The sequence below is a fragment of the Stegastes partitus genome, unplaced genomic scaffold, assembly GCF_000690725.1.
Source record: "Stegastes partitus isolate 25-593 unplaced genomic scaffold, Stegastes_partitus-1.0.2 Scaffold454, whole genome shotgun sequence".
In the NCBI taxonomy this organism is placed as follows: Eukaryota; Metazoa; Chordata; class Actinopteri; family Pomacentridae; genus Stegastes; species Stegastes partitus.
Window position 1 is genome coordinate 168,790 of NW_007578185.1, and position 19,940 is coordinate 188,729.

At 40.2% G+C, this 19,940-nt stretch overlaps 1 protein-coding gene across 2 annotated transcripts in view; it reads left to right on the forward strand.

The window, feature by feature from the left end:
- The first annotated feature begins 7,245 nt into the window (after positions 1 to 7,245).
- Positions 7,246 to 19,940, forward strand: part of LOC103360605 (collagen alpha-1(XI) chain-like) — an 83,861-nt gene continuing 71,166 nt past the window's right edge. For both annotated transcript variants that reach the window (XM_008286422.1, XM_008286423.1), the window contains exon 1: positions 7,246 to 7,508. In XM_008286422.1, coding sequence (XP_008284644.1) covers positions 7,409 to 7,508 — 100 coding nt within the window. In that variant the 5' untranslated portion in view covers positions 7,246 to 7,408. The remainder of the gene's footprint in view (positions 7,509 to 19,940) is intronic.

Here is a 19,940-nt window from a genome sequence, read left to right on the forward strand (position 1 = left end):
ACTACTAATTTATTTCTAATCTGTTTAGTGCACATGATTTGTTTTGAGTGACTTTTTAAAGTAGACGTAAAGGGATTATAATGAAACACCACTATGTTAAGCTTAGATCTGGCTCATCTACCTAGAGATTGCATGCTATAAATGATTGGTTCATGGGCCATTGGAAAGTAATGGTGTAATTTTGCTGATTTTAAAAAATACCATGTCTTTCAAAACTACCAGCAGGGATTTTTTTTTGTGAGTTTGTAGGTGAGATGAGTTTAAAATAACTCCAGCAGTCTTGTGTGTTATGAAGAAGCTGGTCGTCCAGTTTACTGATGTGGGTTACTGTTATTTTTCAACCATTTCTGTGGGTCTGTGACACAGAGGAACACAATGTTTCAGGGTTTGGATGCACGGGAAACTCCTGTACCATCAGTTCAATGTGGGCTTTGGTTCTTTGTGATCCTACAGTATAGAAAAAAGCAGAATACTTCACATTTATCCTGCTTCAATACACCATAGGCTCTATGTCACCTCAGTATGAATATGTAATATGCACCACTTCAACAATGAGAAATAACTGGCCGACAATCGCATTAGAGAGCTCACAGAAGCTAACGCGTTCAAAGAGTGTAAGCAGATGTTCTGCATTTCTTGAATAGCAAAAGTTGGATGAAGCTCAGCATTGTTAAAACAGGAAGGTTGCAGCCCTACTGAACTCGAGCATCATGGAGAACACAAGAGTTTGCCACATGGCAGATACACTCAACTCCCTGTTGCTCGCTAACACAATCATGTTGTCTCCCCTTTTGAGGATGAGAGCAACAGTTCAGCACCAGTGTTGTTGCTCGCCAAACCTACCTGCTTCTCACTCTTTGGCATGCTCACGCAAGCCACACAAGGCCATACATGCATCACCGTCTTAGCGTGTTTAATTTAGTTAATGCCCAATGATTGATTCATGCTTGGCATCGATATTTTTGGCCTGCTTCTTTTACAAGAGGAAAAATGCACTTGCAAATTTTTTCCAATGTGTCAAAGGAGATGAGCAGCAGCTGGAAGTGTGAGCAGATAGGTGAGAGTGACTCACTAAGTACCGGTGTTTTTCTTCTCCGATGAAAGACGCCATCCCAACTGTATATGCACGCTCAAGTTTTTTTTTCTTTTTTTTTTCTCTCCAGACTTGCTGCAAACTTTCCCCACAGTGTGCATGGGGAGGTTAGCCATGATCAAATCTGGCACGGGAAGGAGGCACACATTGTGGAATGGAAAATATGGTGTCCTGCCATAGTGCATCGTGCCAAACAGGCTTTTACAATGCATAACAACAACTGTGTGCATCTGACAGCATAGGCACGGGTTGATTCTCTGAAAATTATTCTAGTGTTGTCTTTAAGATCACTTAAACAAACAGAAAGTTTTTATATAAAGCTTGTTCTGGAAAGTCCTAATATTCCAGTAAATATTGCAACACCCCAAATTGAACAAACATCTGTGATTTGACCTAGAGACATACATTTGTGTTTCAGATGGCTGTCCCAATTAGTTACACACTGTCTTTTTCTTACATTTTTACTTCGATACAGAAGATCAACTCCTCTTGTCTTCCTTGTATCCCTGGATTTGCATTCACACAAGAGAGCACACAATACATGCAAACGCACAGAAACACTCTGAAGCTGGATTTCAAATACAACTTTAGCTACTCCCAGATTCTTGATCTCCAGTACAACTTCCTACATTGCGCAAAAATCTAATCTGCGTTCAGAGCTGCCAGGAGCTGCTCAGTGCCAGGATCCATGATTTATCTGGTCTTTTGGTGTGCTGTATTTGAATTTCTCCCTCCTCTAGCTCCTTAACACACTATGATTAAAGCGAAACCACAGAATCAGCCCCATTCTGTAATTCATTTCCATCACAACAGCGAAGAGCAATGTTTTGACATGGATGCTGTGAAAGATTATCGGTTGGGATAAAACGTTTGAAAAGATGTAGCTCGCAGGTTTGAATATGTGTAATTCAACTTGTACAAAGTTTACAAGTTCTTGAGAAAATGAAATGCTTTGGTTTATAGGAAACCTGAGGAGGAAGAAGACGTGCAGATGCAAGCTTCTTTTACAGTCTTGCTCATAAAGATGATCCTCTAAAATCCTGTTTTTAGATGTTACTAAAGATGAAAACCTTCTTTTATAAGGAATATCTTCGTAGGCTTTTGAAAACGCCGTCTTGTCTTTTTATTTGCAAATAAAGAAGATGCTATCTGGTGTGGATGTTCCCATTGAGTTACTTTGTTAGTTAGTAGGTTCTACGTGCAACAACTTCAGCTCAGTTTATTTATTTGTTTAAATGCACAGTATGTGAATCCTGCTGGTGGTTGTCTCTACATCAAGCCAGTGACAAAAGATATAGTTTGTTCATGCTGTAAAGTAGATTACTGATATTGTGTTTATTTTGTTTTCTGTGTGGCAAATGTCTGTTGGACAATGAGGGCTTAAATATCATGAGCTTATTTATGTCACCCTCAATGAATTAAAAAAAAAAAAACAAAACAAATAAACATCTGGAATGGTTGGTCTGCTTTTAAAATGATTGTTATAAAGTTTACATTACATAAAGGTCAGGATAAAACTCCACCTCCCTGAGTATGTGTGTGGCCCTTTAATAGGCTTCTCTATTGGTTGTGTGGGGTGGCCAGACTTTAGTTGACCTCGGTGACCTCCGCTGCTCTGCCACTAGATTTGAATCAGTCAGAAATCATGTTCAGACAGAAGGTAAATGTATATATTATTTATATATCTATTATTATATATCCTTATTTATTGTTAGTTAGTTGGTTAGTCCTTGTTTTATTGAAACTGGACATAGCAAGTTAGAGGTAGACCTGACCCAAAAAAATACCCTGCTTTGCCGTCCATTTTACTCTAAATGGGGATCATAATTTACAAAATGAGCATCAGGCTGGAATCAAAAAGTCTTGAAACCAGCCATTAAGACCGTAAACTCATTAGGAAACTCATTACTGAGGTAACAGACCAAGTTAGAAGTAGCATCATTTTCTCATAAACTTCTACACAGTCAGACTGTCTACAACCAGAGGAGTCGCCCCCTGCTGGCTGTTGGAAAGAATGCACTGGTTTGACTCTCCAGACACTCTTCATCAGTCTTTTATGTACAGCCTATGGAGATAGCCCATTATTACTATTTGTGGATAGATCAAGTCTAAAAGAATAATTTAAATATTAGTGATCTATCACAAGTGAGCAATACAAACTATAGAATAATAAAAAAAATGAAGGTAAGTTTGAGTTTACCCTGTTTCCATGGTTACAGGGGATAAAGCAGATGGTTGTGTACGATAAAATCTCAGGATCTGAATATTGTAGAAGACTTCTGGGATAGTACACAAATCAACAAAATATATAACATTAGCCGAGTTGTGTTTACACTTTTGATTGGGGAGATGTTATATGTTACGCCATTCAGCTTGTACTGGTTTATGTCTAGTAACTCATTAAAAGTAGTTGAATCAGTCATTAGCAGCTCCTGAGAAAAACAAGATGATTGACAGCCAAGTGATGTTTTTTTTTAAAAAAAATTTTTAAAGTCTTTTTTTCTGTATTCTAGGTGGATCTATGTGAAAATCTAAGAAAATATATTCCTTGCTCCAACTTGACTGAGTTCTGCCTCTGAGAAGGGTAAACATTGAGATTCCAACACTCAGAAGGAGATGGATATAACTCGTTAAGGCTGGGGTCAGGCTGAGGATTTTAAGGCCTGGCTGGTTAAGGTTAGGTTCAGGTTAAGATAAAGGGAAACAGATCAATGGGGAAACTGGCTCAGAATCTACCTGAGAGTTGGAATCTCATGCTTACACCGCTTGGAGTCATAATTCAGTCAACGGCAAACCTTCAACAAAGAGGAAAAAATTACATGCAATTTGCTGCAATCAAGTGTTAAGGATTTCTAAGTACCATGCTGTAACAGCTTGTGTTGGCATGTGGGCCAAACTGCAATAACCAGCTTGCTGGCATGCACAGTTTGCAATTCTTTGCTCAAAGTCAAGATTTTTTTAAAACCCATTTTTTGACCATGGTTCAGTTATCTATGCAACAATCCCACCTGGCTGTTACTGACATGTAGTAACAACTAATCTCTACGTATGGACTGGTTTGTACGGTGCAGCAGGCTTTGATTTAGTGCTGTGTAAATCTTAACTTCCCTAATGTTATAACCACGCTAAGTTTGAACTTACAACAGCTGGTGCACTCTGCTCCTAGTGAGTGTTTACTGAGGTTACTGTCAAGCAATGGTTTGGAATGTCTCAGCTGGTTTCAGTAACAGTCTCAGCAGCTCTAGGTGTTGGTTTAACAGTGAAGGACAATAAAAAAGATGGATTGTATTAGGTTCTGTCTGGCTTTTATACCCAGCCTGACACCTGGTGAATGTGGATGTGGAAAATACAAAGAAAGGGGACTGAAGAAATGAATAGAGACACTTCAGCACTCAATCACAATTTCCTGTCTCAGACTACCTTTTTCGTCTCACCGGGACTTATTTAATGAACAATGAAAGTCAAACTGAAATGAAACATAACTGTCAGTGCTCCAGACTCAGATAAATCGACATGTTTTTGGTTAGAAAACAAATTAAGTGAGCAAATTAGGGCCTTGTACAGGAGTAGTTTGTGAGATTAGTGTGGTGTAGGCATAAACCCACCCTAAATATAGGGCTTAGGCCATAATTTGACCCATATATCTCACCGCGTAAGTGTTATAGGGCTAAGTGGTCAGTTTAGAAACTCTGGTTCATTCTTGATGTAAATGTCTCGGTTTCATTCCGAGGCAAAGCCATTCATTTTATACAGTTAAGTCAAAGTTTTGACATCTTTAGATCCAAAGAAGCTTTCTCATGTGGTCAGAGGAGTTGCTTGAGGTGAAACTGCTCTAAGGTCAGCAAACATTACAGGCTGTACACTGATGACATCTGACAGAGGATCCCACATGTGTACTTTTCTTTCTGCTAAATACCTCAGTGAAGGAAGCCCCTGAATGTTGCGTAACACACGAGCGGATATAGACCAGTCATGTTACAGCTGCTTTTCTTCCATAATTACCATCTTTCGTCGGTTTTTAACACATTTTGCCAACTAAACAGCCAGATATTAAAGCTGCTCCTTCCAACAGTGCAGACACCTCCATGTCTGCATGTCGGTGCTTTACAGTGGCCGCTGTCGTATGGCGTCAGGTGTCGCCACAGCTACAGTGCTGTTTGTTTACCTCGTTTAAAACTAACTTTTACTGGGCAATTAATAGAAGTCTGCCCCCCACTGGAGCAGCCATACGATGGCTTATAAAAGACAGCTGCCATTTTTGGCTGCTGTCACAAGCTCCCTGTAGCTTTAAATAGTTATATACATTAAAAAGACAATTGTTCTTTTCTTGGCAAATGTAAAACAGTAGCAGTATGTTTTCAATAGTTAGGTCGTGGCTGCTTTTTCATACTGAGAAAGAAAAAAAGTCTGCTTCGGTGGTTGATACACTGTCAAGGCAACTATACACATCATGTAAATACAGCAACATTTGGATTTTCTGTCCTTTTTTATTGTATTTCATGATTGTACTCTCATCCATTGGGACACCTACAAGCTGAAAACTAAGGTTCCTATTTGACTTGCAGCTCCTCTGAATGTTTACAGTGACTCTTACAGGAGGAATCTTTAATCCAAGAACCCTCCAGGGATGATGCCGGTACTCCTGAGACATGATACACGTGACGCACAACTCAAGGTCCACGTAGAGTTGTAGAAGTTTCCAGAGCTTTTAACTGCTTCACACAGTGTTTAACAGTAGGTGGAGTTTGAGCAAACAGCATTATTCCACAGAGATTCCTTTAATGATGAATAATCACTGTATGAGCACAAGATAAATGAAGATAATTAAGAGTTTATAACAAATTATGACATTAAGCCCCCTTTTAAGGACTTTATTTTAGGTAATACTGGTGGAATATAGTAGAAATTATGTGACAAATTTGCTATTAATTAATAATTAATTAATAAAAGAGGCAGAAAACACACACACACACACACACATATATGTGTGTGCATCATATATATAGGTATATATATAAATAAAGGACAAAAGAAATAAAATCTTAATTTGATAAAGCCGCAACTAGATAAAACAACAATACAAGTGTGTGTGCTCTTTTTTTCCTCAAAGTTTTTTCATACCTTGTAATTGATATGAAAATATTTAAAAAAAACCAAAACACAACCACTTATTAAAATAGTTGACAGAGTTTTTAATATTAAATGTTTTCAGGGAGCCACATTATTATGGTCAATTCAACAAAACTCTACATAATGTAATGTGCAACAGGTAGCCTAGAAGCAGAAGTGTGACTAATGATTTAAAACAAGGAAGCATAAAACAATAAAATATGTTGGTTAACAAATTATGAGACCCTGGGAAGAAAAACAAAACAAAAAACAGTTGATTGTTGAATTGATAGTTGAAAACTATATTTTTCAGTTCTTACAATATTATGGGTTTGCTCACTAACAAATCAGAAATGTCACTCAAAACAAGAGAAAAGTATTTTAACCTATATTTCAGGGTTCATTGTGATCATACAGTGAGCTGGACCTTGTTCAGAGCAGGACTACGGAGCCCACCTGTTGCTGACAGCACCGCTCCATCCTGATCCCAGACGCTCATCCATCACATCTGAGAATCACAGTGAGATTAAAACCCTGCCTTTGTTCACGATCTGTCCCTGGAGCAGTTTTGCTTTTCCCGCTCTGACCCCTCTGCTCTGGAAATAGCGGACTCCATGTCAAAGAGTTCCGAGTTGGAGGCGTGAAACTTTCCCCTCCAACTTTTCCTTCCCTCTCCTCCTCCCCCTGGCCAATAGCAGGGCCGCCTCTAATGGCCGGGCCGCGCTGATTTGCCCGACCGGGCTGTCCTCGGAGTGACTGACAGCCCCGGGGGGAGACTCGGTCCTGTCGGTTGTGCTGCCCGCTGACTTGAGGGGTTCTACGTGACGAGCGGAGGAAGGGCAGCACTCGAGCTGAGAGGCGCAGCGGAGCAGGACAGTGAGCAGCGCAGAGGAGCAGAGAGACGGAGTCCATCCGTCAGCAGCTGGAAGGATCCGCACTAACGAACCCTTATGGCTGCTTGAGAAGTACCGATACACCCCCCCCTCCCCCCTTTCTCTCTTTCTCTGGGACGTTTGGNCACCCCCCCCTCCCCCCTTTCTCTCTTTCTCTGGGACGTTTTTTTTTTTTTTTTTTTTTTTTTTTTTTTTTTTTTTGTCCTGACCAGAAGTTTTTTTGAAAGTCATAAAAAGTTCCTCCAAGTTGAGGAGAAACAAAAACAAAAACACAAGAAGGTGAATCCACTTGCAGTGGACGTGTGTGGCGGTCATGGATACCCATATAAGATGGAAAGTTAAACGGAGAATAAGGGACGCCCAACTCACTTTAGCGGTGATTTTGCTTTTTGTCACGTCGCAAGCAAGTTCAGGTAAGATGCAGCTGGGACGATTTTGTGGATACACTTGTGGTGGAGAGAGAGAAAAAACTTTTGTGGATGTGTGCCCCTCCTCCCTGTATTGGTGCCTTAATGTATTCACTTAAGCTTGTGGGACTTCTTAAAGCGTTAAAACAGCACTTTTGGAGGGAGAAAGTGTTTTATTCTGTTGAGAAATACTCTTGATGCCACTGACAGGGTGATCTGCACAAATCCCTGCAACAACATCTGATAAATGCTGCTGTGTGCATGTATTTATGCTCTTAATGACTTGTTGTGGGGAAACCTTAGGGGTTATAAATAAAAAAAATCACTTCAACATCTTGCAGATTTATTGCAGTGTTGTAAGACTAGAAAGTTTAAATAGACTTTTTCTATTGCCCCCTTCTTCTTTTTTTTTTTTTCCAAGGATGAAAAGGATGAGCATAATTTTTCTGAGGAGGGAGGGGCTGTAGATCTTCTGAAGTGGTAGGGTGGAGCAGCCTGAAGGACTTCGACATCAGGGGGGGACACAGTTTCTAAAGCCATCGCTGAGGCTCACACAAATGCATATTTCATTAATTGCAAGCTACACATTCTCCTCGTGCTCCTCGTTAGCAGTCACATTGCACAAAGTCTGAGATTCTGCATGTAAAAGTTTGGTATGCCACTTAGATGTCAGTGCATGGAAGAAGTGTCATCAGTGGTGGGTGTCACTGTTTTGTCCCGGGGTTTTGAGAGGTCATGCCGAGGGGCTTGGGTCCGGCCTATATGTATTATTAGCACCCAAAGACTGCCTGGCATAGCTGGTGGTCTGCTGTCTACTGTGGGACTCTTGACACAGGACCTTGAGGTGAACAGGTGGCTTCTTCTGTCTGCTTCGGACCGTAAGAAAGCGTCCACGATTCTGCTGATGGTGTGAATTTGTTGCCTTGCAAAGCCCGGCGCTCAGTTTAAAGCGCTTCAGAAAGCAACATGCTATTGCGATTAAAACAGATGGAGTTGCTTTACAGCGTCATGTGGTCTATACATATAAAGGAATTACTGCAGCCTGTTTGTTTTCATGTCACGCATAAACACTGGTTGTTAACCAAACACTCAGGTCACTGTAGAACAGCTGGATCCAGATCTGGGTCACTTTTGATGAGATCAGAGGAGTCGAGTTTTGGTGGGATGCTTAAAAGCACGGGTCTGAAATCATTTTAATGCTGCAGGCTGGATTTAATCATCTCTTAAAACCGACACAGAGGAACCAGAGTCTTGTAAGTGATCCTCAGGGGTAGTGGTACACTTCCTGAAACTTGACACTTGACACATGCCAAATGGGAAATATTTTTGATGACTGAGGGCTAGCAACATGTCAGCTGCATGCAACTTTTATGCAAACTGATTATTTTGCTCTGCAAGTTTTTGGATTTTCGCTTTCATTTATAACCTTTGCTTATTTGTCCCCAGCTCTGCATTGAGTTTAGTATAGCACTGGAATAAATTCAGTTTTTGCGATACTATTTCCTTTTGATGAAAAAGAATCTTACATTTTGTTATCATGTATCTTAGCTATCAGGCTACACAAATAACAATTACAGGCAATTAATAAGTTTGTCAGCAGCAAAGTATTCATCTTGACCCAAACCCTGTGACCTCTAGCCTCAGGGAGGACCTGAGTGTACATCCAGCTGAAGACTTGCAGAGGCCTGCCCAGACACACCATCACTGCTTCTCTGGGACATGTCAGCTCTATAGACAACGTGTCTGCATAAATATGTAGATATATTACTACCTGAAAAATATAATAGAAACATTTACACCCAATAGCATGGTAGTAATTATTGGGGTTTTCCCCCCAAATAGTATCAAGTAGGAGGCATATTCTCTTATATTGGGGAATTTCTACAATAAAAAGAGCAACCATATCGATTAAACTCATTTTACAGAATTGATTTCACATTATTGTCTCACAGCTAATCATGTAGTTATCAATACTTTTTAGATATTGGGTCCAATATCTAGTTCTACAACGAATCAGATTCCAAATTAATTTACCAGCTAAGCTCAGATCATGTCATTTATTAATGAATGTAATCACATTGCAAATATTGTTATTCTAAAAATATAAATTACCATGAAATCTGTGTTTTGTCATTTTAATGTAATAATTTTAGTGCATAAAGTTGTATTAATGGGCACTTTTAACCACCAGGGGGCAGCAAAACAAGCTGATAATATAAAATTGCATTAGCAACAAATTCTACACAGCAGCTTAGCACAGACATGGAGCAACATTAGCATTTATTGGGGTTTTCTGTTTGTTAACTTAGGAACACAAATTCAATATTCCTTTTTCTTTCAGCCTTGTTTTGTTTTCCGCTAACACTCAAGGAAATAATGCAGATCCTTAGCTTGCTAAATGACCTTCAGTGCTAACTAGCTAGTTGCTAACTTTGCTGTGTACTGCTTGGTGCTAGCAGGTAGCATACAGTGAGTTTATTGGTGCTTTTAACCACAGAAAACAACTCCCTGCTGACGTTACTTGAAAGAAAGTCAATGAGAATCGTGAGAGTGAACAGAAACTATTACGTTACGAGGTGCAAACCAAAGCAGTCGGAGGAAAGATGCTAAAATGTGGCAACCGCCAATTTCCTGCGGCTTTATCACTGTGAGTCAGTCTTTCCCATTCCATAGTTTACTCTTAATAAAAAAAATGGAGACAAATGCGGTTTTAAAGTTCTTGCAGTGTCCTGAACTTGTAATAGATAAGTCTGTTTGCTTAAACAGCTGGCTTGTTAGCCTGAAATGCTACCATGGAATAGCATTTAATATTAGCATGAAACAACATTTTCGCTACTGACAAACCTAAAGCGAAAGAGAGAAAGCTTTAAAATATCAGTGTACAAGCAACAGCTCAGTTTTGTTCATGTAGCGCCGATTCACAACGTGGATCATCACAAGGAGATGAACTTATAAAATTATGCAGAGAAACCCAACAAATCCAAAGCAGCTTTTAGGCAACAGAATGAAGAAAAAACTTCGCTTTAACAGGACGAAACACACGATGCACAAGAGAACAAGAAAGAGTTTTAATTTATTTTTTGTTTTTTTGCACACTGACAAATAGTTTCAGGTTCATGGCAGCCTGAGGTTGTAGAAGATGATGACATTGATCATTTATATGTGGAGCTTTGTCAGTAGGCGTGAGTCTCAGTCAACACTTCTTGAGGGAGGTCTACTTGTCTGGGCTTTAAGTGAGGAAGTCGTACTTTTAAGCTATGTGAAATGAGGTAATAACAGAAGGCCCGAAAGACATAAAGATCAAGAATGAGAAGAGAGGTCGGAGTTCAGAGGTGAAGGTCAGGGCTTTCAGATTGCTGCTGCTGTCAGGTTTACAGTTTCATTGCCTGAAGAAAGGAATTCTTTCTGTTGTAGCTCCACTGGTCCTTGTTTCAGTAAATTTTCCTCTGACTCTTGGAGGTGAAAGAGAAAGATAAAGAGTGTGTGTTTTTATGGAAAGAATCTCTGACAGTTTTTGAACTCTGTAGTATTTATCAGTCCAATCCAGTCTTTAATGTCGGTGTGATGCAGAATTCCATTTGGGGCCGCTTTCAGGCAATAAAAGTGTTTTGTCTGTACAGTTTGCAGCTAGTTGATGTTCCAGATGTCTGTGGGACAGCAGACCTAGTGTAAATCTAGCTTATTCTGCAACAGTTTTTTTTTTTGCTGAGTTGATTCCCTTTTCTTCCTTGGTTTCCTCAATCAATGGGCTCTTTTCACAAGCATTAAAAAATCAGTTTTGACTCTTTTCTCTGTGGTTTGTTATCATGAATTAACCACAGATTTTTCTGGATGGCCTTTGTCCGTAACAAACATTCACACAAGACCAGAACCTACGTCTACAGAGTATTTTAGTCATCAAAAATACTGAAATAACATTCCTTGAATACCTTGTGCAAATGAAAACAACGATGGACTTTGGCCAAAGCCACCACTGGTGATATATGGCCGTACTGAAAGGACCAGCTGATTTGATAAGAAACCCCGAAATATAGTTACGATATAAGAATTACGTTCTATACGTATTAGGAGCTGATATTTGTTTAATCTTTATGTACGTCTTAAAGGGATAAACAGAAGAAGGCCTTGGTGTTTCACTGAGCGCCTCCCCATCTGGATTTGATAAGTTCCATTGTGCTGTCTGCTAAGCCCTCCAAAAAGCCAGAAAAAATGTCTTCCAGATGTTTTCTCCCCATTCTTGGTGGAACAGGGGACCATGAAAAAAAAAAAAACACAAAAAAAAACTCTGTTGCATTTTTTTTTTTTCAAGAGAAAACACACCATTCTGTGCTGGTTTTCGAGAAAATTTCTAATCAAACAACATCTGCAGTCTTAAAGGGAGGTTTGTAAAAATAATAGCAACGTGCCTTGTGTTTCAGCCAGGTCTGCGCATACACATCCAGGGTCATTAAAAGGTTCTTTTTGTTTAAGCAAGCCAACTTTATGACAGGGTTAAAGGTCGAGTACAGCTGGCCTACAGCTGTTTTTCATTTACAGTCTCTTTATATCTGGGCAACTCTTCTTCAAAAGGAATTTATATGGATTAGTCAATTTTGCCTTTTTGTTACCGTGTCTGAAGTTCTTCATGAGGCCAGTTAGAAGAATTCGTAGAAGTGATTGAATCCATATAGAATTAACATTAACAACACATTGCAGAACTTCCCATTTGCTTCATCTGTGAATTTTACAGGATGTAAACAGCTGGTTGCCCTGAAGGCTCAAGTGCTTTTCGTTTATGAATTAATGTCCATTAATGTCAGCTGATCTATTTGACTGAATTAAAGGGCAAAGGTACAGTTTGTTTTTCATTTAGAACAGTGGATTCTGTTGAGATCTGTCAAACTTGAGGTTGTTTAAGGTACGAAGCAGGCACGGATTTGCATCACCGTCACTGCTTTATGAATCATCTGTCAGCTAGACGTGATTCCTACATGGGAGTTCAGCTGGCTGCCACTCACCTTAACGTGGCAATCAATCAGATCACTGGCGATGAGGAAAAAGTGGCTTCTTGTATGTGCCTATTGCCATGGCGCTGAGGAAGGAATCTGCGTTAGCTGGGCTGTGGAGAGAAGCAGTGACCCTGCAACTGCATGTGCCACTTCAGCCTGTAAATGCAGGCTTTGTGGAAAGGACTCTGTAAATCAGCCCTAATGCCTGATAATAACATGGAAGATAAAACAAAATATGCAGGACAAGTTTTTGACCCAGTGTCAGAGTTAAGGAGACCCTTTGTGCAGCACAAATAGCGCATTATTTTCTGTATCCTGGACGCTATATCGCCTATTCCTCTCCAGACTAATTAAGGGTCAAATAATTGTTTTGAACTGCTCAATGGTGCTCTGTGCTCATGACACAGCGTGCTTGATTTGAAGCCAGTTTCAGATTTTCCCTAAAGGTGCTTCTTGCCTGAACCTAGTGTCTGCTAAAAACAAACGATGGATCATGTCAGCTGCATATTACAACCGAAAAGTACAGTGTGTATTATTTTGCCCTCCAAAGGGAACAAAATGCATGACGTAAAAGTTGGATGTGCTACCTCATGATGCAACTCCCACTTCTGTATTTGATTTTTGACAGTATGCTTTGTTGCAGCATGTAGTGCATGGCAGAGTAAAAAGTTAAGTCTGGTCCAGGCTCACAATCCCAGTATTCACTTCAGCTGGGAAACAGTGCTTTTCTCTGTAATGGGGTATTATAATCATTGAGCATGGAAAGCAATGTATGACTCATCCTTTCCAACCCCAGTCCCCCTTCCCCAGCCCGAGCTTAGCCACAGCCTGGGCAGCAGAATACTGAGTGTAAGCATCTTTTTTCCTACTGGGGGAAATACAATGGTTTCTGGTGACTCCAAAAAAACTTTACTAGTTAGATGTATTCTATTTTTAATTTATTAGGTGATGAAATTAGTAAGCGTTGGAATGGAAAAGGCAGACGACGTTTTGCTTATTCAGCAGTATGTTGTAACGAGGCCAGAGACTTAATTAATTTGGTTTTGTTACAACAAGGGGCGAAGCTTGACTTCTACCGCAAATGCTAGTATGTGCTGAAGCAAACTAAAGGAAGCGTGTTAGACAAATAAAAAAAAACAAAAAAACATGCAGTAGCAGGAGAAGTAGGCAACACTATGTCTACGCAGTTACGGATAATGTCATGTTGCCACTGAATACTTAAGGAATATGTTCACCGACAAAATCACCAGACTGTTCTTCCAGAGTGCTGTGGAGAACAGTCTGACTGCACCTCATTATCATTGTGCGGTAAAGGGAAAAAAAGCTCTGCATTGTTTTGTATTTGAGTCATTGTGGGTGGTGCTCAGCGCAGGCTAGAGCGATGGTACCTCTGCAAAATAGTGACGATCAAATTAATTTAGTGGAATATTTGCATACGGGGAGAAGAGCTTAGCTAATACAGTATCTAATTCATTGAAAGAACTAAGTAGGATTACCTTATTGTATAATCCTAATCCTCATCAAAGCTTCCTAATTTCAGCGCATATGTTGCCGCTAGCTTTGAGGTGATTGTTGTTGTTTCCTATAGAGAATGGGAGTTTGAATGGCGATAGTCTACATCCGATGAGTCAGACTAATCTCGCAATAGAACAAGAGTGACATGTTTGCGTACTCGCGCTTTGAGGAATTCCAGTGATCTTGGTTTCATTTGGGAAAAGTCGGTTGCATGAGACACATTAAACCTGCAGTGCAGAACATTTGTCTCCCCCTTCTGGCAACGAGAGGAATTACACCAACACTGCTAATGCTTTCTTATGATGTAAATGTAATAGCTACTCAGCCTGCTCCATATATTTTATATCGTTTTCTCTTTATCTGGAGCATCACAAACTTTTTTTGGATGTTTCCCAGGTTTTACCGGCATAGGCTTCATCTATGCTCTACCTGCTGTAGCTTTCGTCTCCGTTGCTATGGTTTCGGCCCTCTTCTGCTCTGGCAAACAAATCATTGCCGGTTGACATAAAATGCATCACTACTGGTGCACCAGTGTGAGCTTATCACCACAGGCACCCTTTGAAATATATATAAATAAAAGGTTAGGGTTAGAGATTTACCTGCTGCCGATAGGCTCAATCTGCATTGTGTAAACTGGTTTGGTAAAGTCTTGAATGTAACGGAACCAAACCACAGTCTTTGCCTAACCTAGGGCAAAAGACTTTTGTTGTGCAGACTTAACCACATGCAGGACTCAGGATACAAACCATGGCCAGCTGCATCCAAGTTCTGTACTTTATTTACATGAAAAAAACCCCAGAAAAAGTTGCATGGAACATAAATTAGGCCACATTTAGGATTCCTCATTAAATGTAACTGAGGAAATGAAAACATGTCATTTCTAAAGACAGGGCTGATTTGACCTGAACTCTGTTACTGATTTTGCTGATTTACAGTTGAGGCAGGTACAGCAGCTGTCATTCACCACGTCTGACTTCTGTTCACCCACAGGCTCCATGTTGCTCAAGGATGACAGTGGTTAAAGTGTCAGGAGGAGATGAATTGATCGTTGACTTGGCTGTCACTGCAACTTGTGCACATTATTTGGCACTACATGAGATGGCAGGCTTTCCTTTCCCCGGGCTTCAGTAGTGTGTGTGTGCTATCATTATTACAAGAACAGTGATTGATAACATAAGTATGGCTTTTTTTTGTTGCTCTTTTTATGCCTTAATGAATTAGTTTTTTAACTCATCATTGAGAAGACACTTGTTTGTGTGCTGATGCTTCTGTTCATGCTTGACTTCCATTCACTTTCCCACATGCTCTCAATAGTCTCTTCTGCTGTAAACATACTAATTTAGAAACATTACTCGATTTTCATTGGGACATTTTATGCCTTTTGCCGCACACAAAATAAGTTTGTAAGTCATTTGTGTTTACCGTGTGCTCAGATACTTAATATTTTTTGTCTTTATTGGCCCTGTGGACTGCTTGGGAATATTTCTTCATAAATTCTCAGAGGTCGTTGAGTTCACTAACGATGATGAAACTCTTCCTTTGTGAGAAAACGTTGCATATCTGGATTGATTCCCATCATTGGTTAAGAAACACAGTGAAATCCTGGAGAATACGGCGTTTCGGTTTGATGGGTCTTACTTGTGCCAGCGCCGGATAGTTCTTAACAGCGAGAGAGGCTTTATTATTGTGCAGGATTCTGTTTCATTGTTTAGTGCGAATGTGTTGGTGCTGGAATAACGGTTATCTGTGAAGCGGGGTGAGAGGAAATGGCTCTGTAATGTCAGTGCTGCGGGGCCCTCCTTTATCATAAATTTCTCAACAGTCAGCCATTAAAACTATATCGGCTGCAGGAGAGACAGAATGAGGGAAAGGCGTCATTGCAGGAAAAGATAAAATAGGCAGTGGGAAATAAAGTTGCTAATGGGTATTAAAAATAAAACTGAATGACGCTGGTGAGAAAGAAGGAGACAAAGCCACGGAGGGTGAAATGAGAAACGAAGATAAAAAAAAAGAAAAGACGGAGGTAACAGTGATCACGCGTGTGCCTCAGAAGTCCTATTCCTGTACTTTCTTGGTGTAAAATGAGCGTTCAGAGGTGCACCGTGGAATCTTGACTCAGTTTTTCCATCTTAGTCTGTGGTGGACGGCAGACAATGATTTATCTCCACTGCTGTGAGCTGCAGCATGGAGACAGTGAAGTAAACCATCTGGTATTCCCACTGTTAAAGCAATAAGTCCGATTAAAGCTCAGAGTCTAAGAGTACACAAGAGAAGCTCGGGTCAGAAAAACTTTCTGTTCTCTGGCTCGTCTTTCAGGTGTGTGTGTGCGCTTGTGTTCCTGTGTGTTTGTGAGTCAGTGTGTCTGGGAGTGTTGGGATGAATATTCAAGACTTTGGCTGTAGATTTTCTTTTGTGTTTGTGCCTTTCGTTTCTCCGTGGTTGCTTCAATTCCTTGGCGTCTGGTCATTTTGCAGTTGGAGGCTGGGGTTAATGTTTCAGTACCTTGTGATGAATGTCAGAATGAGATGATTAAAACCAGGAAAACCAATGTATTTGGGGTATAAACAAAAAGATCCTGCTCTTCTCATTTCCTCCTCTGCCTCTTCCTCCCTGCTGCTTTTTCCACGTGCAGCTTTCAGCCCAGGTCACTGGGTCAGCATCCTGAACCGTCTGGACTGAAGCTGGCAGATAAAATGAAAGCTAACTGATACTGGCATGTGAAGTCAGTTTGGCTAATGTCTGTTTAAAATCTGGCCTTGTGTGCTTTTCAAAGTCGTCACCTATGAGCTCCTAATATAGTTTCATCTTGCTGGTATTCAAACTACAACTTTATTCAAAACAAAGCAGCTGGCAACACGATGCTTGTTATTGCTAATGCTCATACTGTACCATGAACAAACTAGAATGTAGCCTTGTTTCCACAAAATACTTTAATATCCATTTTGATCTTTACAAAAAGTGTATGAAAATGACCAAATTCTAAAGCACTTTTCCAATTTTAAAAAATCATTCAATAAAAATGAGATAATTGGCAGAATAGAAGATGGAAACACTTTTTCCGATGAGGTTCTGATGTAGCAAACATCAGCTGTTTCCACTTCTTCGTTGTCTTTGTCTCCGGACACCATGAAACATGGCTTACACCAGCTGACATCAAAGAACAATTACAACTTGCCTGATTGAAAGCAGTCCCTGATGACTTCTCTCCAATTTTTCCCCTCAAAAATGGCCAAGTTTTGTTGGTTTCTTATTTTCCTGGAGGAGTTTTTGTTTTAAGTTTTGTTTCTGTGTGTTACTCTGGTTATTACAGCTACATGTAAGATACACCACAACGCCACCCACTGATGACAGCCCAGTTTATTAGCTCCAAAGCAGTTAATGGAGCCATCATTTTCTTTTTTATATTTTTTGTGACATTTCAAAAGGTTGCTTTAAATTCGCTCAACAGTTATATGAAAAAAAAACAGCTCATGCAACTCTTGCTGAACTCCATAGTTGTGGTAAAGAAGCAAGAGTTGTTAAGTTGATGAGCTGAATAATAATAAATAGGGATATTAATAATGATCAGCTCCTTGATTAATTGCCGTTAATGTTGAATCCACTGCAAATTTATTAAGGAATAAAGAAGAAGATGCAGGACATTCACATCAGAAAATGTATTGTACATTAGCTGTAGTACCTGGTTGTACCACCAGGTGGTGCCTGTTAATGTTTCACCCTGAGGCAACGCAAAGGAGGCGGACTCTCGGACTAGTTCCATTTTGGCAAGCAGAGATCATTGTGGGAGTTTACCAAGAGAAGGGACACCATGAGAAAGTCTTTCGTTCTGCTTAATGAGCTCTGGGCAGAGTTCTGTTGCGTAGACAAGCTGAGGATGGCGTCGTCATATCCCAGTGACTCCTGTCTACACCATTGGAGCAGAAATGTCATGTGACACCAGCCACTCCAATATTTATTAACTATCATGAGTTACTTGTTATAGTAGACCCAGTGTGTACCGATGGAGGCCTTTAATGTTTTATATCGTATGTATTTACTTTTTAGAGAAAGTAATATAATCTCACTTCAAAGCACGTGTTTTCATTGAATTGGACTGTGCTCTTCGGAACCCTGATTGGATGCAAATGTTAGTATTTTTGAACTTTCAGCGCCAGCTTATCTTCACAAACAAAAGCATTCTTATTTTTCAGTTATTTTTCCAATAGATTTTGGCCATGTCACGCAATTCTTGGTCGAATCTTACAGCTGTTTATCGAAATACACCTTCTACTTGCAGCCACTTTAGGATGTCACGTTCACATTCCTTCTAGCTGACGTTATGATTTTGTGTGTATCAGTGCAGCGTATTGTACATGTTGGTACAACTTGAATTGTTGTTTGAACCTCACTGATTGCCTTGTGATTTCCAGGAAATCTGTCTGACAGTGGTTTGTAGGTTTAATTAAACTGAGGTGTGAAGGAATGTGTGATTGCTTGCCATCTTGCTTCTTGGCATCCCATTCAGGTATGTGCTTGCATTCATTTACTTAAGTGTTGCTTTTCTGCTGGTGTCCATGCAAAGTAATCCAGCATATGCATAATACTTCACATGAAACTCAGAAGCAGCAACTTGTGGTCAGAGCTGACAGAGGTGTGTCTTTTTCAGATTTTCTTGGATGCTTTAGTGTCTTGCAGGAGTTGTGTCATGATCAAGGTCACAAACCTAATCACAGTTAAGTCATTTTTATGAGGTTAAATGTGACTGTTTAAGGGAAAAAGATCAGAGGTGCTCCAGCAAATTTCATGTATTTAATGAATATTATTATTGAATAAAAACTTGGGTTAGGATCTGAATGATTTCTCAGAAAGATCTGGTGTTACAGACTACAAAGCAAGCCTTTGTAACTTGTCTGAACATCTGCTAATGTGGTCTCAATCACAAAAATGGGATATGGATGAATGCTTAAATGAAGGGCAGTAGCATGCTCAGAAGAGAATACCCGTCTGAAGTTTAAGAACATAAGCAAACATAACCAGCATGAGCTATCAATCATATAGACCAAATGAAGATTAGATGCAAAGCACATATGGATTCCACTTTTAATTTGCTTTGTCTTCTTTTAAAAGTTATGTAGTCTTGCTTTAAGTAATTAAATCGGAGCCCTAATAGTAACCTGCTGTACTCACAGTGAGGCTCCAGCTTCACAACAGTTGGCTTCAAGTTTTATAACAGAATCAGGTGAAACAAAAAAAAAAAAAAAAGACTCCTGCACCCTCCCTGTCTGTGATGCGCTCTAGGAGGGGGAAGTCGCTCATTGGGCATTCTTGTTTTCGGCTGTGCTGGTTTCCAGGAGAGGCAGGGTCCTCTTTATGGCTGCTAATTACTCCTTGTCCTCAGCGCCAGGTCAAGCATGTGCCGGGAGAGTTAGGCCTCACTTCAGGAAGGGCTGGAGGAGGAGGATAGGGGCAGTGAAAGAATGAAGAATGTTAATCCCCCCCACCACCCCATGAAAAAGTACTAATTCACTGGTCCAGCACCCCTCCTCCTGTCAAGGGAAATGGTGCCGTCTGGAGTCACTAAGTGTTGCTACAGAGCCCCTGTGTGTGTGTATGTATGTGTGCATTTGTGGAAATAGAGGGAAGATGGATATTTCGGGGAATGGGATCCACCACAGACTTGGCACAGAGCCGAGAGCAGGATTATGAATCTGCCACTCAAGCTACTGTTCACATAAAGAGAGAAGAAGTCAGAAAGAAGTGGGGAGGAGAAGAGGTTTTATAAACTCCCATCATGCCTCCTTCTGTCTGTAAGTTTGTTGTAATGTCATGTTTCACCAACACCTTTTAAAAGAACTCGCTCTTAAACTATGCTTTTATGAATTCATTATCCCTTTACTGTGCTGCAACCTCATCCAGTGTCTGACAAACAAACCCATAAAAGAAAGTTAATCGCTCC